The sequence below is a fragment of the Pavona decussata genome, unplaced genomic scaffold (assembly GCF_977016875.1).
Source record: "Pavona decussata unplaced genomic scaffold, jaPavDecu1.1 SCAFFOLD_81, whole genome shotgun sequence".
Taxonomy (NCBI): domain Eukaryota; kingdom Metazoa; phylum Cnidaria; class Anthozoa; order Scleractinia; family Agariciidae; genus Pavona; species Pavona decussata.
In genome coordinates this window covers 108,979-135,222 of record NW_028145499.1, presented here as the reverse complement: position 1 = coordinate 135,222, position 26,244 = coordinate 108,979, and the positions used below count along the sequence as shown (strand labels likewise).

Sequence of the window (26,244 nt, the reverse complement as noted above, 5' to 3'; positions counted from 1 at the left end):
CAACCAGCAGTGGTCTTAAGTCGCAAGGGTTAGTCCCTCTTATGTATGAGGCACCGTTTGTAAATTTATCATTTAGACCAAATTCATGCTGGTTTTTCATTATTTATAAATAACTGGAAATGATGAAAAAACTATTTACAAATAAGGAATAAGTATTCGTCAAGTGATATCTAAATCATTAGTTCTTGGCAAACCTGATATGTATATAGTATGAATCACAAAACAAATAATAAGTAAATAATTCGCTTGACAACTTTCTTTATTTATAAATCAAGTTGTTTCTTAAACATTTATTTACATATCATGAAGTTAGGCAAACCAGCTGTAAATCTATTATATATAAATAATGAAGTTCACCCGGCGCGTAAATTCATTATTTATAAATAATAACATTTCGTCTTTCCAAGTAAAAACTATTATTTATAAATAATGAATGTCACCGAGAGTACAAATCCATTATTTATAAATGATGAAATTTCACCTCGCCAAGTGTAAATTTGGTTAAATGATAAATGGAATGGCGACTTGGATAAAGTGAAAATAATGAAGAAACGTTCGCAAGTCGAATAACTCGGAAAAAAGAATTTTTTCCAGGGCCCCCAACGGGAATCGAACCTATGACCTTCCTGATACCGGTTGGACGCTCTAACCACTGAGCTATGGGAGACTCATGGTGAGGGAGGCCATATCATAGGTTCTTATGGGTGTAAATTTATTATTTATATATGACAGACTTTTCGCCGCGCGTGCAAACCCATTATATATAAATACTTTCACTTCACCAAGCGTAACTTTTATGATATGTAAATAATGAATTTCACCACGCTATACTCAAACTAATTTATGACAAACTCTTTCGCGCCAAAACGGTAATTTATTCCACGGAAATGGCGGGAAGGCCTAGTTCTTGGATAGCGATGTGTTACGGAAACGAAGACCCTCGAAAACGAAGACCTAAGACCTAAGACCTAAGACCCGGTCTTAGTTTTCGTAGTACGAAAACTAAGACCCTGTGAAACAGAAAACCGTAGAAATTACAAGTTCAACACACATCAAGCAGCAGCAAGGCTCACGGCAGGAAAAGTGGGATTTTACCGTTCAGAAAACACGCGGCGAACTTACGCAAAATGTGGTATTTTCCAGTATTTTTCAGTGTTCACTAAAACGGAAAATCCAATCTTTTCCGCGAGTTTTCGTGCCGGTGAATTGGAGTATTCGTTCCATTATCCGGCAGTTTTCTGTGGCGGTGAACGCTGGAAAACGCACGTTTTCTGGCGTTCACCGGCCTGTTAACGCTCGTAAAACGTCTTGTATTCCGGGCGTTTACTGGAGTTTTCCCACCGACCAACGTCGCGTTCACCGCCGTTATCCGATAAAAACCCGCGTTTTCCGTTGTTTTACGTCACGGAAAATCCCTGTTCAACGTAGGTAAACACTGGAAAACTAGCGTTTACCTGTCAGTTAACGTTTGGAAAACAGCCTATATTCCGGCGTTCGCAAGCGTTTTTCTTGCGTATTCTTGCATTTTCTGGGACGGTGAATTCATGTAAATTCAAGAAAACGTATGTTTTCAAGCGTTCACCGATCAGTTAACGCTTGGAAAATAGCCAATATTCCTGAGTTCGCAAGCGTTTTCCTTGCGTATTCTTACATTTTCTGGGACGGTGAATTCATGTAAATTCAAGAAAACGTATGTTTTCCAGTGTTTACCGATCCGTTTACGCTCGGAAAACAGCGAATAATCGGCCGTTCACAAGCGTTTTGCTGTGTTTTCTTACATTTTCTGGGACAGTGAATTCAAGAGAATTGAAGAAAACGCCTGTTTTCCAGTGTTCACCAAACCGTCAAAACTCGGAAAATAATGAATATTCCGGCGTTCGCCTGTGTTTTTCTGGCGTTTCATGCTGTTTTCTAGGACGGTGAATTCAAGAAAACGCGTATTTTCTTGCGTTCACCGAACGATAAACGCACGGAAAATTGTTTGTATCCGGCGTTCTTCCTCGCGTTTTCTTGTATTTCTGGTACGGTGAATTCAAGAAAACGCTAGTTTTCCAGCGTTCGCTGTTCGGTTTACACATGGTAATTATTTTTATATTCCGATATACGCTAGGCGTGTTTTTGTCTTATTTTCTGGGGTAGTGAATTCCGAGGGTTTTCCTGCTTCACCATTCCCCCAGCCAAACTCTAGATTATTTGGCGCGATTTATGGTTTTTGCTAACTGTTCATTTGAAATGAACTAAGGGAAACAGCGGACTACGTTATAAAAACTTCCCTCCCCAGTGTTAAATGTTAGGATGAAAGATAACAACTCTGAATTCCAACAATATCGTTTATTTAAATGTACACTGGTGTTGAAGTATTACAATACTAAAATCAGATATGAGAAACAAACAAAATAAGTTTCTAGATTTATAGTTACTTTCATCCCCCACTCCAACAAACAATGTCTATGAAATTAAATAACACTGCTCTTTCATTTAACCGTAGTAAACTAGATGTGGTGTCAGTTTGTCCAAAAGAGAACTCAGAATTTTATATAATACAACAAGAATACAAAAACAAAGCTGAGAAAAAAGGACCCACCAACATTACTACAATCAGTTATCAGTATTACCTACTGGCAAAGAAGCAAATTACGCTCATTTACTATAACCTCTTAGATTGTAAGCAAGTAAAATTAACACAAACCCTGATGCAATGTCACCCTGTACAAACTTAACCTTGCAGTCAAGCTACCTCTCCCAAGCACCCAAAAGTTTCATTCAACTCAAAAAGTTGTGACTTGGAAGAGATGTCATTAAATTTTTAGTATGATCACATGTGCATTTCAACACAGTCAATCACATGCATGAACAACTTGTAGTAATGAAAAAAAAAAAATTCTACAGCTGTCCTTTGACTGTCATCTACTATTTTTTTTTTATTTGAATGAAGGTTTTTGGAGAGCAGCTGTCTCTTAAACAACATGTACTAAGAAACTATAGACACATACCCTGTACATGTTGTTCAGGAGACAACTGCTCTCCAAAAAACTTCATTCAAATAAAAAAAAAAAATGTGGATGACAGTCAAAGAACAGCTGTAGAATATTTTTTTTTTTATATCTTGTACTTAAAGAAACTATATACACATACCCTGTACAAGATACAGTTGTATCATGTAAAAATGTAAAAGATTATAAAGGCAAAAACACTGAAATGAAGAAAAATACTACAATGTATAACCCTAGTATTAAATGTCATGATATCCAAAAAGGAGGCAGTCTATGAGAAAAAATAATTTCTTTGTTATTATTTGAAGGGTAAAATGCAAAAGCTATGAGCTTGATTGATTCTATTATAACTGCAAGACTAAGTTTCAAGGACTTCAAAGACTTTGTTTAATAAAAAATCTTTCAACTCATTGAGTTCTTGTATACAGCCAGAAAAGTGTTGATTTCAAGCAGCTTGCATACCTTTTGCATGAAACCCTTAATAACATTACTGCCCCCAAAACTATAGCTGAGTGATCTACAAAGATCGTACAACCCAAACTAACTGCTGGGGAACTCCATAATTTTGGGCTCCGAAGACTTGGAAGGCCATTTCTTCGGCTTACTGATTGACGCTTTTGTTGTGGTGTCATTGCTGCCTTCCACCTGTCATCCAGTGTCTTAAAAAGGTCTGACACTTCCTCCACTCTCCAGGTTAAAGGCCTGGTGGCCAAGGCATCTCCTTCATCTTCGGACTCATCTGAGGAGACAAGGCTGATGTGGAGGGATACAAATATTTCGTCCTCTTTCTCTTCTTCAATCACAACTTTCAGTCTTTTTTTTTTCCAGTTTCTAAATTGACAGAATTGACAGATAGAAACAAGTTATTAAGAGCAAATAACTGTTTTTAATTTGAGGCAAAATGATTATACATAATTCAAAAATAGGCAGCAAATGCACTTCAGCGTACATGGAGCATCACTGTGATGCCTTGAGACTTTCAATTTATTATAACAGAGCTGTAACCCACTGGTCCTTTTACAGAAAGCCTTTTATAAGTAATTTGTACTTAGTTAATGGATGAGGAGCTTGCATTTTCTTTCAATATTTGATGAAACATCACCTAAAACTTTCATATCACAAGAAAACTAATTCCCTTTGCTTTCTTTGGGAAAAATGAAGTGTCAAGAGTGATGTACTGTACAGCTAGTTAGGATTTCTGGAAATTCAACAACAGCTCATAAATTCAAGGGATGGGATTTGTGAATAATCCACAGAAATCAAACTGCATTAGCTAAACAAACATTCCTTTCAAATACCTGAAAGTAATCTTAGAAAAAAAAAAGTTGATGTGTTCTACTAGATGCATCGGTTGTTTAAACTAAATCAGATAGTGGCATCTACGGGAATATATTTAGTATAAACCAAACCTGGGATCCAAAACATTTTCACTAGATTGAAAAAAAAAAAAAAAAAAAAAGCATTGCCTTGGGAAAAGTGCAAACAATACAACTTTATGGAATTATGGGGTATGCATATTTCATGTTTTTCTCTCGTCTACAAGAAAAATGCAAATTTTAAGCCTTAAAATCTTCATGTGCTTTTACTCTCTAGCAAAAAAAAATACAAATAAGTTCATACAGTCATGTGGGTCAAAAGTTTCCCAAAAGCTGTTGGGTGTTGTCGTTCATGGTTTATATCTTTCAAGTGTGTACAGCAATAATCTGTTCTGAAACTTACATCCTATCATGTGTTATTTTATCAGTGATACAATGCTTACCCTTTTGATCCTTTGCCTCCTCTTCTGCTCTTGCTGATACTTTTCATAGGTGCCATTTTCTTCTTGCCTCTTTCTCTTCTTGCCAGAGGCATAGTTCTGAGAAATAGCATCTGAAAGCACAACACACTGAATTAGTTGCCAGTACAATAAATTTTCTGTTTCATATATTTTTGTATTCTCAGGACTGAAGGTTTACAAACCATATCATCCTAATGCATTCTACGCAAGCCCTGTGCACATGATCGATATAACAATCAGAATTGTGGCTGTTCTTGCTTCATGTGGGTACACTGGTCAGGGTTTTATTAAAAAAGTAGGCTTTCTCAAAAGAAAAAGATGAGAATATAATAAAATATGAAACAAAAACTGCTCTTTCAGCAGCCTGATATATACTTTACTCTATCCTGCCAGTGTGAACAAGCTCCTAAGTGGGTTATAGGGTGAAGAGAAACCACAAGCAGAGATTGGTCTGAGGGCAAGAAAGAAAAGGGAAAGAGGCTGTCAACATCTTTTTGATGCCATCATTTTGCCTCTCCAAACTAGAAGCAAGAAGCTCAGCTTCTTTGACAAAATGATGCAAATTTACACCACAAGCCATTCAAAATGATGTTTAATAACTAAAGTTAACATTGTTTGCAAAGCTGTCAACAGTTATCTAAAAAAAGTATCTAACCAATCAAATCATGATACCAGAATTTGGTATCATGGAATGCCCCATTAAAAGAATGTCCACAGGCTCCCTCCCTTCTTTCTCACTCCCAGTCTTGTGAAATCCCAGTGAATAGACCTTTGTCACATGTGGCCATGTTGAGTCTCAGAAGAAAACAAGAATAATTTGCAGTGCGAGGCTTGCCATGTGAAAACAAAACTTTTCATTCTTCTATGACTCAACATGGCTGCCAAGTGACAAAGGTTTTTTCCTATTCATTTGGTAATAGTGATAGTGTGACCACTGCTGTTATATCATCTGGGCCTTGCCTTGCATTTATTGAAAATCCAGTACCTTTTAATAATTATTAAGTCATACAGTATACACACAGACATGCACATCCTTGTTTGAATGTGTTGAGTACATCTATATAAAAACTTACCCAAAATTACCTCTCTGTGAAGAGTGGATCATTTTTGATTTGTTCTACTTCTTTGATCTCTCTTAGTAAGGTTGTTGTAACTGCCCGGTTTGGGTCTTCATTCTCCCTACAAATGATAATAAATGTGCCACAAAATTAATCCATTCAAAATAACTACTACAACAACAACAATCATTTTGCAATATTTGATGCTACCAATTCATATATAAACTCATCTGCTAACTAAGGAGAAGAAGGTACACAACTGTAAGCTGAATTTATGAAAGAGCAACAGCAACAATCTCAGGCATGATCAGGTTTGTCAATCCTTAGGACGAGAGAGCATGTAATGTGTCATGTACATTCAATAGCCAGCTACTAGTTACTTAAGGTCATTCCCCTAAAATAGAACCTAAGTGAAAACCCTATGGAGCCATCTTAAAAGTGGATCATCTTATAAGCTGCTTACTTCTTCCCCTGATGCATAGGGAAACCATATAAAGTAAATTCAAAGAAGAGACATTTAGCACACTAGCAAGAGTGTGGGTCAGTACAGAGAACAATCCCCAAGGACTTGTCAATATTACTGTTATTTATTTATTTGAAAGGTATGAATGCTTCACAGTGGAACCCTTGGTAGTAAACACTTGTACTAAATTACATATATATATATATATATATATATATATATATATATATATATATATATATATATATATATATTTATTTTTTATTTTTGGGCACTGTTGAAAGAGCTTTTATTACTTTTAAGGGATTCGCACTATATTATACAGAAAACACTGTCTAAATGCACATGTAAAATCCACGCATTTGTTTGAAATCTGCTTTCCAAACTCCAAAAAACCTAAACGTAAAAAAATTAATCATCGCATGATTAATATCCACGCAATTTTACGTGTACGTTTAGACACTGTTTTCTCTCCTTAGCGTGAGTCCCAAAAGGCTCAAAAGGGTTTGTAGCCATGTGTGCGTGTGCCCGACGTAACTACTCGAACCAAATACATGTAGAACATTTCATTTATCTAACTTAATCGAACGATTGGGATCAACTGAGTTTGACAATCAAACACAATCAAACTCTCACACAAAAATTGGAGCAATTGACCTTTGATTTGGTTTGATTAGGTTTGGTAGCCAAAGTTGGCATACATTCGATTAAGAATGATAACAGTAGTAGATCATAAAATGATGTTTCAGCAAAGCTACATCAATCTACTGTTCATTTCACCTAATTCTTTGTTGTTCTTACATGCTAAAAAAGACTTTTCAAAATTTTCGTCTATTTCAACTGATGGTTTGCACCATTCGATTAAGTTCGATTGGATTCAGAAAGCGAACTCTCACACAATTTTTTAGGTTTGATTGCCGAACTCAATCAATTACGCGACCGGGAATAAAAGCTGCAAGAAACATTTGTGGTAATCTCGAAATTTTGCACAGTGACCTATTTTGATTTTTTGCATGCATGCAACATTCAGTATGCCACTTCCAACAGAATTGTCTGGGTGAAATTTATCAAGTTGAATATTCTGTACGTGAAAAAATGCCTTTTTTGGAATAACACAAGATCTACTACTGTAGAAAACTTTTGTAATATTTCCAAAGGAGTTAAAGAATTTAGGATGCTTTCCAACAAGCAATAAATACAGTAGGTAACTGACTATGCAAAATCTGAAAGTTAGAGGTCATTTTATGTGAGCTAACCTGTTGCCATGGTAACCCAAGTAACATCAGAACTACCTTTAAGGTATTGCCCAACAACTGAGTTACAAAGATGTTTATAGTTTGTCCATATTCCCACATGAAATTTTTTGCAATTATCTTTCATAAGTTCACAGACACTACAACAATGACAAAACCCTTACGAGCCTCCTTAAAAGTAACAAAAGCCGCTAAAATTGACTGATGCATAAAAAACTTAAAGAACTCACTTCTTGTCAGTATTCCAGGACAGTTCTAACTGATCCATCTTGGAGCGGATATAGTGCTCTGAACACAAAATATTTTGTCTTATAAAGACTGCTGAATCTCCATGCTTAGAACGCAGTGGCCTAGGGATACAAAAGGTTGTATTTTTGCCAAGCTTGCCGGTCACCAAATCGCAATGTTTTGAGGTCGTTTTCATAAAAAAAAAATGATCTCCTAGCCGTTACGCGGGGGTTTCAGACGAAAAGGTGTGAAAAATTGCTCGCCGACCGAGGCGCGAAATTTGAAAAATACAAAGGTTTCCAACGTTCATTTGGCGTAGAAACTAAGATATGTCCCCTTCCTATGAGCAAACATAAACAGAAACAACAAATCCATGATCGGCTTTCCATAAAGAGCCTACTTACCGACAGATCAGGGTTTCTGTGAATCTTTCGCTTTCTGCCTGAACTGTTTGGTGATGGCGTACACGATCCAACGCTGTTAGCCTGCGTAGCTACATCGTGATTTACCTTCTCCTCCAAAGAAGCGATCCTTGCTTCTATGGCCTTGAAACCATTTTCCACAGTTTCCTGGATCTTTTCGATGGCCTTAAAAACGGCATCAGACGGCATATGACGCCGCCGATTGTGAAGACAACTTAGGCAACTAATGTATAAACAATCCAAGAAGCCTGCCTCGTCCCCAGGCGCCGAGCTGCATCAGTCCCACAAAGCCACGCGCACCGCGCTAAATCAGTCCCACAACGCCACACGAACAGTAGTCAGGGAGCATATGTCGCGATTCAAAGTCCCGTGAGATTTTCTTGAAGATAACAAGCCACCTATCTAAAAGTGTCAAGGGGACCCTTAGGAACACAGAAAATGTTGTCGGCAATTTTGCGACTTGCACCGGCAGCTGCTACGGTGGTTTTAAAATAGGCCCCGTATGGCTCAGCATGGAAACGAGGCTGAGACTTAAATTGCTCATAACTATCGATATTTGCAACCAAATGCCACCAAACTTGCTCAGATTTATTATGGGATGATATCTAACATGTCAATAGTCATAATGATAGTTAACAAGGTTACGTGACCATGTTGACATAAAAGTGAGGCTCTTACAAAAAAATGATTATATCCGGCATAATTGTATGTACATTCTTTCAAACATTGCTATCACTTGTTCCCCAATGGCACCTACTTTGAATAATGACATGGTCATTTATATCATCATTCATGGCATGAAAACAAGGCTGTTAAATAAATACCCAAGACTTTCTGCAAATACTCATTTCAGACATTTTTATGTTTGTCCTTTTTAACTTAAGCGGTATACAAAAATGACCGAAGCTTTGATTTTTACGAGTCATCTATTCTTTATCGTCATCATCAACATCCACTTCCTCCTCGTCATCACTGGAGTCAGTACCCATCTCCTCTTCCTCCTCAATGGCATTATTGCAGGGCTCGTCTTCATTGTCCATACAACTACAGAGATCAGTGCATGGGAGTCCGGCCTTGTGACATTGGCATCGGTTCGTTAAGCGCCTCTCCCTTGAACAACCACACTTGAGTAAATGGAGCACGTCATCTGGCGCTGGCGTTAATGGTGTCCTTATTGGAAACCATTCATCTGTCAATGAAAGCATATACATGCCATATACATTAAGTTTTTGCGAATTATTCTTGGCCATGGATGGATAATTTCAGATAAACATATGTTACATTAATATGTACCTTATTCCAATTTCCATCCGTAATTCGATGGCGATGGCAGTTCTGGATTTGACACGATGTCGTTGTTCCATACCATACGCTGGTGATGTGCTCTCTTGATAGCTTCCTTCAGTGCTGCTAGGGTGGGCGGCAGTCTCTGCGATTCAGCTTGCTTCTTACGGAACAGGAGCCATTTCAGTTCCTTTATCTTGGTGATGTGTGTATTTGCCTGGTACAGCTTGCAAACTAGCTTTTCGATCCCAGCATAGGTATTTCCATTTGGCTGAACAGTGGTTCCCAGGTCTGCGAGTGCAGTGATGCTCTCTTGATCAGCGTGAATGAAAGCAGCCATCACAATGTGGAGCTCTCCAGGTCGAAGAATGAGGTGCTTCAGATCACGACGTGCCATTTGAAGTTTCTTTGCAGGCTGGCATAGCCCTAAATCCAGCAAGATCACTGTCTTCCTTGTTGGGCCAACCACTTTGACGCTAATATCTTGTGCTTGCATGAGCACAGGCAAAAGCGTGGACCACTCGTGGGCTGGCGCAGCAACTAAAGGAGGGGTTCCCACTCGTGTGGTGGGTAACGGGTCAGTGACCAGCGAGTTATAGGCAGAGCAGACTGGGATGCTGGTGATCTTCTTCGGTTGAGTATCTAGCTGCTCAATTGCCTTGATAGCTTGGGAGTTGTCTGCTTGGATTCTTGTCACATTTCTCCCAAGAAGCCACGCAGCATCTTGCATTCTTATCTGGATTGAAAGTTCTTGTGATCTTCAGAGGATCACAGGTTATCTTGCCGAAGCTTACATCCAAACGCACAAAGTTCAATTCGATTCCACGTGGTAGCAAAGGTCAAGTAATCGCACAAACACACAAAGGTTTTCTTCACACGGCCAATAACTTTATTACTAGTGAAATAGCTTGCTTGAGTAGCGAAGTAGCTGAGTTCTGGCGATTACGCTGTATTGTGGTTCGAACTAAAAAAGGCAATCAACAAAGAAAGCCTTATGTAACAATAATCTACTAACTGATACAACTTACAACGTGTAATGAACAGCTATTCCTAATCGAATCAAACTGAGCTAAATAACGACAATAATCAATAACATTTAGATAGAATAACTAAAATCGCTTACTTTGGTAGAGCTCCTGGCAAGGTTTGGTAGCGTAGCTGTGTAGCGATCTCTAGCTTTTTCCGATAGCGAGGATAGCGTAGCGAACGATCTCTCGATAGCAACTAACCTAAGTGACCTTTTGAAACCCTAATAAGCGTGTAATCTGAGAAAGTAGCCAACTTAATTTTAATACGTAACTAGACTCTACATGAATTGCGCAACGACTAACAGAGAGCGTGACTTAGGCAAATATTAACGTAATCAAACAATATCGCAACAACTAAATCATCTGGAAAACAAAATAGATAAAAGGCGTTTCAGGGCTAACATTCCGGCCCCTTTAAAGGTGTACAAAGCTTAAGCCTTTAACTAAGATAATTCAATCAGCTTGAAACGCAAAAACAGTAACAACGAGTAATGTCCGACTTAAGTGACTAAATCTAAAACAATGTTCTAAGTACTTGAATAGCACAAACGTTCATGACTCCTCCAACAGCACTAGCTTGTCCACCGGCCGCACCAGGACTGAGGACCTCGTCTTGACCTTGACGCTCCTCACAAAGCCGTCCCTCTTGTTTGGGTACACCTCAACGATACGTCCCAGTGGCCACGAACTTCGCGGGGCACTTTCGTCGACAACAAGAACAACATCGTTTTCCATGAGATTCCGGCTCCCACTTCCCCATTTCTGTCGTTCTTGCAGTGCTGGTAGATACTCGCGTAGCCACCGTCTCCAAAACACATCCGCTAGATATTGGACCTGCCGCCATCGTCGGCGCGAGTACACGTCGCCTTTTACAAAGACGCCTGGAGGAAGGGTCGGTCCCGATCTCAACAAGAGAAGATGGTTTGGCGTGAGAGCTTCAGGATCCCTGGGATCATCCGACACCTTGGTAATCGGTCTGCCATTTACAATCGCTTCTGCTTCGCACATGAGCGTCAGGAGGCCTTCATCGTCTAGAGTTTGTTCTCTGCAGAGCGCTTTCATCACCTTTTTCACTGTCCGAATACAGCGCTCCCACACACCTCCATGATGGGAACCTGCTGGTGGGTTAAAAATCCACTTGATGTTCTTCGCCAGTAAAAAATTGTGGATCTTGTCTTGGTTCCACTCGCAAACTGCTTCACGTAGCTCCTTTTCCCCTTTAACGAAATTCCCGCCGTTGTCGGACCTCATCAACAATGGCTGGCCTCTTCTTGCTATAAACCTTCTTAAGGCTTCCAGAAAAGAATCCGTGTCCAAGCTGTGCGCAACTTCGATATGGATTGCACGGATCGACAAGCACGTGAACAATACGCCATATCTCTTAACTAAGCTCCTTCCGCGTCGCACCTCTATGGGACCGAAGCAGTCCACTCCAACATAGCTGAATGGGGGTCCCGCAGGGTTCACTCTGTCTTCCGGCAGGCTGGCCATTTTCTGCTGATTTACAGGCGCCTGTCTTCTTCTGCAGTCGAAGCACGCACTTAGGATGCGGCGAATGGAAACTCTTGCCTTTGTTATCCAGTACTTCTCCCTTAACAATGAAAGCGTGTGCTCTGGGCCACAGTGACCACAGACTAAGTGATGGTGACGTATGATGAGGGCAGAGATGTGATGGTCTTTAGGGAGTATCACGGGATGTTTGGACTCTTGCTTGATCGGCGAGTTTTGGAGACGACCTCCGACACGTATAACTCCATCCACGAGCACTGGATCTAACTTTGCGATTCTGCTTGACTTCTTAACTGCTGAGTGGCCACCTTTTAAAGACATCAATTCTTCGTGGAAGCTGTGGATTTGTACTGCCTTGATAATTGCCCTCTCAGAATCTTCCATTTCCTTGATACTCAAAGGGCTTGCTTTATTGTCGCATAGAAACTGCAACGGTTCTCCTTTCTTACGCTTCTTAACAGCATTTCGGAGCACATTCTTGTACCTGATGATCCAGGCTACAATTCTCTTCAGCTGAAGCCATGATGAAAAGCGCTCGAAAATTTCACTGACCCTGGCACTCTCATCACGAGCGAAACAGACAAAGGTTGCCTTCTTCTCTTCTAAATAGCACTGTTGTTCCTTTTCTGGATCCATGGCAACAGGACGCACAGGCCACATTTCTTCGCTTTGCCAAAGGAAATCCGGACCCTTCGTCCAGCGGTTACTATCTACTATGGCGTCAACTGCTAATCCTCTCGAAGCATCGTCAGCGGGGTTGAGCTTTGTTTCAACATACTTCCATTGAGTTGGTAGGGATTGCTCGCGTATAGCAGCCACTCTGTTTGCTACAAACGTCTGGAACCTTTTCTCTTCATTCTCGATATAGCGAAGTACGCACATACTGTCTGTCCAGTAAAATGATTCGTCAATTGCCAACTCGATCTCTTCTCGAATCATCCTATCCAATCTGGTGGATAACGTAGCGGCGGAGAGTTCCATTCTTGGAATGGTAACCGTCTTCAAAGGTGACAACCTGGATTTTCCAATGACAAAGGAGCAATGTACTGCACCACTTGCGTTAACCAGTCTGAGGTAGGCCACAGCGCCGTATGCTAATTCAGATGCATCGGAGAAGTAATGCAGTTGGCATGAGACAACTTCTCCAAAGTCAGAGGGCTTAAAGCACCGGTCAATGCAGAACTGCTCGAGCTTCGGCAGCGCATCTAGCCAAGATTTCCAACGTTCGAGGTCTTCGTCAGAGATTTTGTCGTCCCAGTCGAGTTTCTTCTTACACAGGTTTTGGAGAAGTATCTTGGCAGGAAGGATGAAAGGAGCAACGAAACCAAGGGGGTCATATATCGAACTCACCACTGAGAGGATTCCCCTTCTGGTAGCTGGGCGATCTTTAATGTTGACCTTGAATCTGAATGTGTCGGAACTCACACACCAGTGCACGCCAAGTGCTCTTTCAATCGGAATGTGGTCAAAATCCAGGTCTTTCACTGACATCGCTCGCTCTGATTCAGGAACAGACTCTACAACTGTTCGGGAATTTGATAGCCATTTCGTTAACCGGAAGCCTCCTTTCTTGAGTAGTTCTGTCAAGTCCCTCACATGGCGAATAGCATCTTCATCTGATTTCACCGATTTCAGACAGTCGTCGACGTAGAAATTCCGTTTCACTGAACTCACGATTTCTGCGGCGAAGTTCCCTTTGTTATCGTCTGCGGTTTTCTGCAAGGCGTAGTTAGCGCAGCTAGGAGAAGACACTCCCCCGAATAAGTGCACCGTCATCATGTACTCTTCTGGCTCTAAGCTTAGGTCGCCATTAGGCCACCACAGAAAACGTAACGCGCTGCAGTCATTAGGATTGACGTTAACTTGATGAAACATAGCTTCTACGTCTGACATTAGAGCCACGTTTTCTTGACGGAATCTCGTCAACACACCGATAAGGGAATTGGTGAGGTCCGGCCCCTGTAACAGCTGGTCATTTAGCGAGCTTCCCCGATACTTTGCTGAGCAGTCGAAGACTACGCGCACCTTTCCTGGTTTGGCTGGATGGAACACTGCATGATGGGGAAGGTACCAGGTCTTACCCGCGGTTTCAGATACTGGCGCTTCCTTGGCATAACCCTTTTGAAGAAGATCTTCCATGCACTCTTTATACTTCTTCAACAGTTCTTGATCCTTCGACAAACGTTTCTGTAATAGCCGCAGTCGGTGTTGCGCAACAGGCTTGTTGTTGTCAAGACAGGGTGGGTTGATTTTCCACGGCAACGCAATCTCATAATGACCGTTCTTGAGTGTGGCCGTTTCATTCATTATTTGCAGGGCGCGCTTGTCGTTTTGTGAAAGAGAATGTTTACGGTCATGAATGGAGTCGTTAAATTCCATATTACAGTAGCTGCGAAACTGTTCAGAGAGTTCGACATCGGTTCTGATGAAATTGGCGGTACGGGTAGCAGAGCTTTGGGTCCTGCCTAGAGGACCATTTACGACCCATCCAAACACGGTCCTTGAGGCGTACGGTCCACCATTTTGACTCGGTCTTATCTCTCTCGGTTCCAGTACTTCAGGAGCATCGCTTCCAATTAGCAAGCCGACGTCTGCTTCAATCTTCGGTATGCTGATACCCGCGAGGTGTGGCCATCGATCAATATCTTGCTGATTAGCTGCGTTTGCCACTGATACAGGCAGCTTCGGTCTTGTAAAGACGATGGGAAGCTGTACGAGATTTTCTTCCTCTAGATCCAGCACTTCCAAGCTTACCACAAGGCTTTCCGTTTTACTATTCTCCTTGTCCATTGTAGTTAATGATAGCGTTGTTCGCTGGCCTGACAACCCTAGTTGTCTTGCAAGATCATCGGAGCAGAAGGTAGTGTTGGAGCCGCTATCTAGGAATGCGTAAGTCTGGACCACGTCGTCGCCTCCTGGTACTTTTACTTTCACTGGGACCACTGCCAAGCCAGTTATAGCAGAGACTTTACTTTGGTTGTTACTCGCCTCTTCGCTTCTTCCTTTCACGTATCCATTTAAGGCTTCTGATGAGCTGTCTTGCGTTTGTAGCTTGTTCTCGGTTGACGCAAGGTTTCCTGCACTCGGACTCGCGACTTGGCCCACACTTCTGGGATGTAGAAAGCTAGAATGATTCCCGGTACACCCTGTCACTCTACAGAACCTTGGCTTCGGACAGGAACTCGCCATATGGCCATGAACAAGACAGTTGTCACATAAACCCTTTGACCGAACAAATGATAGCCTATCGCGTAAGGATTTTTCTTTGAAGGCACTGCAATGGGATAGCCAGTGATTCAAACCACAGAGAGGGCATTTCCGGTCATTTTGGAGCTGATGTTTCCTCAGGTCGACGCTGATTCGCTTGGGCTCAGTTTGTGTCACGAAGGACGATGCATTTCGCGGCGCAGGTTTCTGTTTTAGCTTAACACCTCCTGTAGATGATGGCGGGTGGCTTTGCAGGTCACCGAATACAGCATGGGTAGCTGCTCTGGCCTTTGAGGTGACAAAATTGCTGAGGTCCCCAATAGTGATTTCCCTTTCTTTATTCTCGGTGATATTGTCTGCAACATCGCGCCACTTCTGGCGAAGACCGAAAGGTAGCCTGCCGACTATGGCTTTCATGGTGTCTGGATTTTCGACTTTGTTCAAGTAGCCGATATCTTGAAGTGTATTTTTGCAACTGGTGAGAAGAATAGAGAATCTTCTTAGCGCCTCGCCATCTTCTGCCTTGATGGCAGGTCCTTTAACCAGCTTGTCGACGAATGCGCTGGCAATCCGATAACTTTGGCCATACCTCGATTTCAGTAAATCACGGGCTTTTTGGTATCCAGTGTCTTCTTTCATCGTGAGGCAGCTTTTCACGAGTTCGCGGACCTCTCCAGTGGTATACTGGACCAAGTAATACAATCGAGCACTCTCGCTTGTAGTTCTTCGTTCGATGAGATTTTCGAAGGCCCGTATAAATGTCCAGTACTCCGTAGGATTTCCATTAAATGTCGGTACTTCAGGTTGAGGCAGCGTTAGAGCTAGGGTACTTTCCTGCTGTCGACAAATCAGCTCTTGCATTCGACGATCTTGCTGGTACTGAGCTTCCAAAAGACTTTGAGTAAGGGAGCCAATCAGGGCTTGATTACCATATTTTGATTCATCTGGTTCCACTTTAACTTGGGCTTCTTTGATACTTGGAACGTAAACCGGAGATTCTTTGAAACTTGAAACGTGAGGAATATCAGATGGCCTTGGGGGCTTTCGATCGCTTTGGAAATTCTCTTCAGGAATCCAACTCTTAGCTGCTGGGTTTAAAGTTACTGTTTTAGCTGACATGGCTGCAGGTGGAAGGTTTGATCTTTCTTGCACTGGATTTCGCTGGAGATCTGGAGCCAGGATCAGCGAAGATTTCTTGTGGGTGCGGGTGCTTAAGTCGAAGTCTGCATAACTTCCCACCTGACTTGATTCTGCCAAGATGTAAACATTTTCCTCAGCATGAGCCTTCGCAATTTCAGTTTGAAGTTCCAATTCTTGTCTTTTCATTTTCAAGTTAAGCTCCTCCTGTTGGATGGCTTGTAGGCGTTCCAGATTAGCAGCCTCCGCCTCTAACGTTGCACGTTTTGCAGCGGCTCGAGCTTTCGCGGCTGAAAGAGAACTGGACCGAGACACTTTCGAACTGCCCGAACTTGATTTCGAGAGGCGGGTAAGTTTCGTACTGTGACGAGAACCAACATTGCTGATAGAATCGTCGGGGTCAATTTCCGGAATCGTCTGGGTCGGAGGTGATTGCCTTCGAGACGAGGGTGTTTCTGTAGATTTGATCCAGTCTGTTATGCCACACTCTAGTTTTGCTAACAACTCATTCACAGCCTTGAAATATTCGCTAGACTCGGCTATGTCGTGCTCATTCGTCAATTTTTCGTGATAGGCGATGTGAGTCTTATTGAAGTCGTCAACGATCTGTTTCAATTCCTCGAACTTCCGTTTGACCAGATCTACGTTTGAAAGGTCATGCATGAGTTCTTGAATATCGTTTTGAGCCTTGGTAATATTTCCTTTCAATGCACCTCTTGATTGTTTTAGCGTCCGTAGGTTCTCTGATTCGATTCCTTCCCAATCTAGGGTTCGATTTCGCTCTCTTGTCCTAATATTTTGCTGATTTCCATCCACGTTAGTTTCATAATTAGAAGCCATGATCGATCGGTGTCCAATTTCCGAGCGCGAGCTTTGCAACGTGACTGTGTGTTACATAACAACTGCGTTAACCATTCCACCGTCGCTAAGTGTCAAGATTCATATGCTCTAAGGTCTTTGAAGGAGATGGCCTTGGAATAACGAGTTTCAAATTCAAACAGGTAGCAAACTCCAAAGAGTCTCGTCAAATTCGAACGAATGTGATCTTCAGAGGATCACAGGTTATCTTGCCGAAGCTTACATCCAAACGCACAAAGTTCAATTCGATTCCACGTGGTAGCAAAGGTCAAGTAATCGCACAAACACACAAAGGTTTTCTTCACACGGCCAATAACTTTATTACTAGTGAAATAGCTTGCTTGAGTAGCGAAGTAGCTGAGTTCTGGCGATTACGCTGTATTGTGGTTCGAACTAAAAAAGGCAATCAACAAAGAAAGCCTTATGTAACAATAATCTACTAACTGATACAACTTACAACGTGTAATGAACAGCTATTCCTAATCGAATCAAACTGAGCTAAATAACGACAATAATCAATAACATTTAGATAGAATAACTAAAATCGCTTACTTTGGTAGAGCTCCTGGCAAGGTTTGGTAGCGTAGCTGTGTAGCGATCTCTAGCTTTTTCCGATAGCGAGGATAGCGTAGCGAACGATCTCTCGATAGCAACTAACCTAAGTGACCTTTTGAAACCCTAATAAGCGTGTAATCTGAGAAAGTAGCCAACTTAATTTTAATACGTAACTAGACTCTACATGAATTGCGCAACGACTAACAGAGAGCGTGACTTAGGCAAATATTAACGTAATCAAACAATATCGCAACAACTAAATCATCTGGAAAACAAAATAGATAAAAGGCGTTTCAGGGCTAACAGTTCTTTCACGGCAAGACTGAACTTGGCATTAACAGGACATTTGGGCTTCAATGGCGGGGCAGGGCATTCCACAAGGCTGGTAATGGAATCTGGGAGATCTTTTATTGAACGGCCTTGTAGAGTTGGGTCGACATTAACATGAACCACCTGGTCTTGGGCATCGGTGCGTTGGTAAATCGCAATTGCAGTGCCATGGAACGTACGCTTGCCATCAGGAGTATCTTCGGCGAAGTCGACGTTATCAGTCCCTTTACAATGTCTGAAGGGAGATAGACACTACCATTCTGCTCCATTCGTTGAAGGACATTTGATTCGATCTGGGATTCTACTCTTAGCACTTGGTTGTAATCTACTGACATCCCAAACCTGTGGAGTATGCTGATTAACTCCTTGCTGCGCACAGCTTGATGGACAGCAAGTCCTATAGCCATTTTTCGAGATATCTCAGCTGTCATCCTAGTAGTTTCTGACTTCTTGCACTTCACCTGGCGATCAGATAGACACATGGTCACGGTACTTTGAGTAAGGCTTATTGCACGCTTGTGTACCTCACTGGACTTTTTCTCTGACGAAAGCAAGTCAAATGGGCCCTGTATTACCCACCTAAACAAGCTGAAGAGTTCCATGACATTTGGGTACGTTTTCGTCAGTGATGTTATCAAGGGCGCCGGTAAATACCCACTTCTTACACTTTCGGATAGACTTTCTAATCATTGCAGCGGCATAAAATAACGTCTTCATCTTGTCATCTTTCATATCATCCTGATCTTCATTTTTTTGGATCGCTCTATCTCTTCCTTTCTTCGCGCTAACCCTTTCCGATTCGTTAACTCACTTCGGCCTGTGAAACTCGATGTCGGCAATTCCATTTTGGAGTAGTTGCTTCAATGCCTTACCGTTCATGGTTTCATTGGCGACGTTGTTTGCGTTAAGAATTTCTTTGTATGCAGCTTCTAACTGAGAAATCGGTACAATCTTCCCATCACTTAAAGTAATCTCACTTAAGGTTAAGAATTCTATCTTGGCTGCTATCTCACTGGCCATTCTAAAAGGGACTCCAGAAGCGGGAGCGGGCTTACGCAAAATATTGGTCACGCTGTTCAACCAACAGTTTTTGTGGTACTTGATGTCAATTGAATGTGCATCATTGGAGGCAATGGCGGTATTTAGCTTAACGGCAAGCTTCTCGTTACTTGACAAAGTGATGGCTTTACGCAGTGATTCTCCGCCAGATAGTGTCCTAACATTAAATAGCATCTCCCTATAACCTGCTTGACCATCACAAAAAAAAGCAAGCAGCTTTGTTTAAAGGTGAAGTTTGCGACCGAGTCAGCTGAGAATACCCTAGAGTAATACTATCAGCTCCCGATCGAGACTTACGCCTAGATTCGTTTGGGCCAGATAACTCTCTTTCATACCTCCCCATCGTTCTCTTGATCATTCCTGTGTGGGCAAGACCCTTGTAGCAGGATCGATGCCATGAAGAACCCTTTTCCTCAAGATCTTTTATTGAAATATCCTGCAGCTTAACCCAAGCCTCCGAGTACTACTGTTTATTGCCATAACTAGCCCATTCTTTGACAAAATCTCAAAAATTTTCCGTAGGAATCAATTGAAGGTTTGCAAACAAGACTTTCCTTCTCTCTTTTCTGGCAAATAATGCACAAATCAAATTCTAGATTTGTCTTTTCGGGGTCTAGAGAAGCAGAAACATAAAAAAATTCGCCATAAAAGATCACGACAGTGTGAGTAGCTGATGAAAAAGACCACTGTCCAGCAATAACGTTAATTTCGATTATTATATCAGAATTCAAAGCAGGTATCAAAGCAGGAATCATTGGGGAACAGTACAGTGACAGTAATTTTTGAAAGAATGTACGTATTATGATGCCGAATGTAAACAATTTTCTTTTCAAGCCTCGCTTCCATGATAAAAAGGTCACGTGACTATGTGTATTACTTTGATGTTTATTAACATGTCAGATACAATTTTATAACCAATCTGAGCAAGTTTGGTGACAATTGGTTCAAATAAGCGATAATTATAGGCAATCTAATGTAGGAGCCTCGCTTCTATGTCAACATGGTCACGTGACCTTGTTAACTATTAATCTGACTATTGACATGTTAGATATCACCTCATAATAAATCTGAGCAAGTTTGGTGGCATTTGGTTGCAAATATCGATAGTTATGAGCAATTTAAGTCTCAGCCTCGTTTCCATGCTGAGCCATACGGGGCCTATTTTAAAACCACCGTAACAGCTGCCGGTGCAAGTCGCAAAATTGCCGACAACATTTTCTGTGTTCCTAAGGGTCCCCTTGACACTTTCAGATAGGTGGCTTGTTATCTTCAAGAAAATCCCACGGGATTACACATGCTCCCTGACTACAGCCACAAAGACTCCTTCTTGGCCAGCATTTCAAAAGCCCAAAGTAGTTTTGATCAGCAGTTTTCGTTGCAGGCAAGCTGCAGGCGCCAAAATTTGTCACAAGAAGAAAAGAATTCGGAACTCTGGTGTTTCCACTAAAATTTAACGAAGTTCTCCTGCAAACTTCAAGAAAAGGAACAGACGTCGCATACAATGTTCTCGTTGTGGCGCACGTTATTTCTATTCAGGCTCAACCGCAGCAAAACCGTGCACCGCTTGCCCGGCTTACTGACTTTTCTTTTCGCCCTTACGACTATACCCCACTTGGGAGCCTGTTCGCAGGCTAAGCAAAATTTCCTTCGAATGTCATGTTTTCCTTGTGTTAACCGTCAGGAGAAAGGAATAGAAAACGCGAGACTAACATCGCGTTTACCCTCTTGGGAAAACACCTGAAAACATTTTGGACAACAAAGTGTTCACGGGAGTTTTTCGAGTGCAGCAAACTTCACGGTGAATATGATGTCTCGATTGCTAAATATCTTACTTGAAAAAGAAGTGCTCCCGCAGTCCTAGAGTCGATGGATACTTAAATCTATTAAAGTGAGTAAAACGAGTGCTCCCAAAGCCCGAGTTGATGAATATATAAATGAAGTGAGTAAAACGAGCGCTTTGGCAGTCCCGCAGTCCCAGAGTTAATGCCGGAATATATTAACTGAAGTGAGTAAAACGAGTGCTCCCGCAGTCCCGCAGTCCCAGAGTTGATGAATATTTTTAAATATGAAGTGAGTAAAACGAGTGCTCCCGCAGTCCTAGAGTCGATTGGTACTTAGCGCTTACCCTCTTGGGAAAACATCTGAAAACATTTTGAAAAACAAAGTGTTCACGGGAGTTTTTCCAGCGCAGCAAACTTCACGGTGAATATCATGTCTTCCTTGTGTTAACCGTGAATTTGAATGTAAAGAAAACGCGAGAAAAACACCACGTTTACTTTCTTGGGAAAACATCTGAAAACAGTTTCGAAAAACAAAGTGTTCACAGGAGTTTTTTCAGCCCAGCAAAATTGCTGGCGAATGTCATGTCTTCCTTGTGTTTACCGTGAATATAAATGTAAAGATAGACTGTTCACAGTCCCCCTATTTTTCCGTGGGGTCGGCATTAGGTAACATAGGGTGAAGCGGTCCCGACTGATCGGAATTTTCCGATCGTCCTTGTGACGTCATCGTCCGACTGCTTTCACGAAATAAACAAATATGGCGCTGAAGTGCTTTATTATCCTTTGCATTGTGTGATAAATTTGCCGGCGGCCAGCTCTGTTGGGACAACTATTCCTCAGTTTACACACTGAAGGACTGACAAAGCAGATTTTTTCGAGGAGTGGATGAATGTTTACATGCCTTTACCATTTTATCTTTGCCCACCGCTTCACTCGATGTTACTTCTTTGTACTGTTGCAGAGGACACTACATAACATAGGGTGAGGAGGATCCGAGCCCAACTGGATCCAGTCTTCGTTTGGAAAAGTATTCCTCATTAATTTTTTTGCAAACTCAGAGACTCAAAAGCAGTTCTTTCGATGAATACATGAATTTTCAACAACCTATGCTGAAGTGTATAAAAATATATTTATTTAAATTTTTTTAAATGGGGGGACTTCTTTGTAAAAGCCCAAAAGGTTTGCTTTAGTCCTCCTCCCTGTTGTAATGTTAATATTAACTATTGGACAATATTTTGCTATCTTTAATCATGGGAAATAAAACAATAACCACGATCATGCGTGAAAGCTTTGAGGATTTATCTACAGGCTATATTTCACTAAAACAGCTATAGCTAGTGCTTGAAAACTTGGTTTACCAGGAACTACAAAATTTTAAAACATTCCCCATTTCCCCCATAGCCTACCTTACTTCACTTGGTTCTTGTTGCCATGAAGTGGACTACAATACATGTAAGTTAATTTAGTAACATTGTTTTGGTAATTGAAATCATTTAGTATTCAACATATGTGGCTAGTTTAAAAATTTAAACTTTTTACTGTATTTGATAACATCATGGGGGTAATGTAACAAAAGTATAATTTCATACATGTATTTACTGAACAGATGAGAAATCATGCTAAATGTGCACCCAAAACAAATCAGTAATGACTGGCGTCTAATTGCTCCATACAGTATCACTCATTATGCTTGATAATAAGGTAAATTAGAATGAAATACATGAGGATGACATGACATGTCATAATATCTTTCTTGCAAGTAAGACCCTAAGAAAATTATATAGAGAATATTACCGGTACATGTATTTAATGTTGATATGGATCTTGTTGATAATTGTCTCTTCATTTCGCGAGTGTCTTTCACACCTTCATTAACTAGTGCATCAATTTTTCTAATAAATCCCTCATCAACAGGTTGACAAAGGCCACCACACTGCAATAGTAATGAAAGTTAGAATGATAGGATCTTTGTTAATTAAGACAGAACTTGAATGGAAAAAAAAATCTTGTACACTGTTTTTGTGAAATTAATACTCTGTATAGGAGAAAAAGACACAGGCTGCATTTGCATCACTTAGAGAAAAAAATTGATAACATTTATGCTTAATGTCAATTGCTGTGTAATGACTGAACATTGCAGCTGAAGAAGTTCCTAGCTCATTTTTTTGTGAAATGGCTGTTTGTATCAGAGGCAAGAATATAAATATAAATAAATTTTGTGAGTTGTAATTATTGAACCAAAGCCAGTAGGTCAAAGAGGTCCCAACCAGTCAATTCATAACAGTTTTTGCACTTTCCCTTTATTATCTCACCTCTCCCATAAGGTGATGTGCATGGTCTTCCTGGGACGGGAACTCAATGTAGATTCTTCGCTCAGATCTCACTTCTCCTTTTCCCACATCTTTTCGCAATCTCTTTGAGGCCTTTTCCCTCTCATGTTTGGTATCTTTTTCAATCTACAGCATAGGGGTTGTTTATTATTCATTTAATAATTGCATTTTGTAGTGGACAGAAAAAAAAATTATATTCCAACATTATATTAGGACACATATTACCCAGGTATTCGTTAAATTTCATGACATTGAAATTGTTTCAATATTGTAACCTTCAGGGACAATAAAAGTTGCTTAATTAAATTACTGAATATATACTCTCGTTACTGTTATTATTATTATTATTATTATTAGTATTATTGTTATTATCATTATTATTATTGTTATTGTTGTTGTTGTTGTTGATTGCGAGCTTTTCTTCTCTTCAGCACCAAGGCCAAACCATGGTCCTCGATCAGGTACTAAAGAATTCACTTAATTGAAAGAACCTTCCTTAGAATATTAGCCATTCCCAGGAGAGGATTTATTTTGAAGCTCAGTGATGTTGAATGTACTTATCCAGCCCTTTTTGATGATGTCAAGTGCTCCTACAACAAAGCTGGCACAATTGCTGTTTGCATCTTCCACTTTCCAACTATTATTATTATTATTATTATTATTATTATTATTATTATTATTATTATTATTGTTATTATTATTATTATTATTATTATTATTATTATTATTGCAATTGGCCTTAGCCACAGCCACCACCTTGTGGTTATAACTAGCACTGGTTGCTTTTGTTATGAACAATTTTTGAACTCACAAACCTTGTAATCTGGAAATGCTACCACTTCTCTTAATTTCAACCTTGCTATATTTAGTAGTCATATAACTCTGCCCAGCATTTTGAAAGAAGCGAAAGAAATAAATGTTTATTGCAACATGGAGGTTAAAGCAGTGTCTGGGCATCTTTTATGTCAGTAAATTAGGCATTCATTTCCATTGTTTTGACAATAAAAACAGTTTTGGTGGTGAAGTTGAGATGGTTTCTCTGTTCATGAGTTTTACTAATCCAGCAGTGAATAAAATACTGTGTATGTATACACTCACCTCTTCTCTTTGCTGTTGCTTCTTCCTTTTGAGAGCAGCATTTCTATCCTTTCCATGCTGGCAGTCCAAGATCTTGCAGTCCAGAATGTAAAAGGGTACTCCAGTGAATTCTATTTTTTTTACCATGGACCTCCTTTGGCTCCTCCCAATAAAGTCTGTGATTTCCTTTCCTGTAATCTAGGCACAGTGTTATAGTTTGAAAATCAATCGACCACATTGCAAGCATTGATGTCTGTATATTGGTGCCTGTTTTTATTTAAAAAAATTGCTTGAATTTTGGACATGATACCAAGACCAGAAAGGGCATGCATGTGATCATGAAAGACTACAAACTGCAATTTAATAGGAATTATGTCTCTGGTGTGTACCCAGCAACAAATAGCATCTATGGTGACATTTGCATTTACAACTATGCAGAATTGTTGTATCCAGACTTCTGAAATAATCCAACCACATTAACAATTTGAGTAAACCTAATCAGAAGTTTTCCTCTTTTTTTTTTTCAATCATTTGATCCTTTCATCAGCCTCTCCAGGGCATGGCAATGGGAAGGGGTTGGGGAGGGGGCTGGGGTGGATTTGTTGTAAGGGGCATTCTCCTGGGATTGAATTTGTAGAGTCACCAAAGATTCTAATAACAAATGAGCACTGTCCAGAGTGAAGTTCCTAATTTTCACTAACACTTCATTCATCTAATTGAAGTTTTGTGTACATGAGGAACTCCATAATTCAAAAAAAGTATCACAAAATGTTAAGTTAAAGGAAGGATTGTGTTGTTATAATTTGTTGTAAGAAGTGTCTCAGTGTCATCCTGTGGATTCTAAATCCATTGATCTTCTTTTTTAATTATTATTATTATTCCAAAGGTTAGATCCCCACATTTGCAGCAATTGACAGGACTCAGCAGAACTGTATTATGGGGGCAAAAGTTAACCAAAAATTAATAAATATTAACTCACCATGATTTCCGAAGTTACCAATACCCTTGTAACAGGAAAACTTTACAGTATTTTTCGTTTCAAAACTTGAAATTAGCTTTGCGACCTGATCCATTGAAGAAACGTAGCAGGTTCTTTCGGGAATTTGTTCGCAAGAAGCACATGTACAATCGTCATAATTTTCTGCCATTATCAAGACGCGAGCTACGCAAAGGTAAATTACAACTCAAATCTCCCGCCAGATTTTCCCGGGTTCCCGCTAATATAGGCAGTCCAGCGGAAGAAGGGAGTTAAAAATTAACAGCCAAAAGCAAGCCCAAGTAGGGGAAGGGATGGTAGTTGCTACTCTTCCGAAATATCGGTCAAATAACACAGAAAAGGCGCACGCGTTGTGTTTGACATTATCCCGCTTTATTTGACCTGCAACGAAAAACCACTTGTTGTTTATGATTATTTCTGCAAATGCCACTACAAGTCACCCTCACCCTATTATGTAGTGCAAAAACAGTACAAAGAAGTAATAAACGTCGAGTTAAGTAGGCTTATATTCTCGTGAAAGATGTAAACAGTTTCATCAGGTGTTGAAAATTCATATAACAGCATATGTTCATGTATTCATCGAAAGAACTGCTTTTGAGTCAAATAATTAATGAGGAATACTTTTCCAAACGAAGACTGGATCCAGTTGGGCTCGGATCCTCCTCACCCTATGTTTAATATGTAGTGTCCTCTGCTACAGTTCAAAGAAGTAACATCGAGTGAAGCGGTGGGCAAAGATAAAATGGTAAAGGCATGTAAACATTCATCCACTCCTCGAAAAAATCTGCTTTGTCAGTCCTTCAGTGTGTAAACTGAGGAATAGTTGTCCCAACAGAGCTGGCCGCCGGCAAATTTATCACACAATGCAAAGGATAATAAAGCACTTCAGCCATATAAA

The 26,244-nt window shown here is 40.6% G+C and overlaps 2 protein-coding genes, 1 long non-coding RNA gene and 1 pseudogene across 5 annotated transcripts in view; 1 reads left to right on the top strand and 3 right to left on the bottom strand.

Annotated features, from left to right (window-relative positions):
• Positions 1-26,244, bottom strand: part of LOC146476058 (microfibril-associated glycoprotein 4-like) — a 207,812-nt gene that overhangs the window by 168,039 nt on the left and 13,529 nt on the right. The window lies entirely within an intron of this gene.
• LOC146476061 (uncharacterized) lies at positions 3,391-8,436 on the bottom strand (annotated as a pseudogene). Its single transcript, XR_014865716.1, has 6 exons — positions 8,177-8,436; positions 7,775-7,830; positions 5,854-5,949; positions 5,622-5,632; positions 4,753-4,862; positions 3,391-3,824 (listed from the first exon to the last, which is right to left on the bottom strand). The product of XR_014865716.1 is annotated as an uncharacterized LOC146476061 (transcript).
• LOC146476060 (uncharacterized) lies at positions 10,254-18,074 on the bottom strand. 2 transcript variants are annotated; one of them, XR_014865722.1, is made up of 2 exons: positions 10,602-18,074; positions 10,254-10,442 (listed from the first exon to the last, which is right to left on the bottom strand). XR_014865722.1 is itself a non-coding variant. In XM_085115000.1 (2 exons), the coding sequence occupies exon 2, from the start codon at positions 17,197-17,199 to the stop codon at positions 11,059-11,061; it is 6,141 nt and encodes a 2,046-aa protein (XP_084971126.1). In that variant the 5' UTR covers positions 17,200-17,610; positions 17,770-18,074; the 3' UTR covers positions 10,254-11,058. The 2 variants fall into 2 exon arrangements, 1 of the variants encoding a protein (XP_084971126.1); XM_085115000.1 differs by having other exon boundaries at positions 10,254-17,610; positions 17,770-18,074.
• LOC146476059 (uncharacterized) lies at positions 22,357-23,586 on the top strand. The gene is made up of 2 exons (XR_014865715.1): positions 22,357-22,394; positions 22,857-23,586. It is a non-coding gene; the product is annotated as an uncharacterized LOC146476059 (long non-coding RNA).

What these genes read in the sequence shown, in the direction of transcription:
- LOC146476060 (XM_085115000.1), bottom strand. Translation starts at nt 17,199, where the DNA reads ATGGCTTCTAATTATGAAACTAACGTGGATGGAAATCAGCAAAATATT.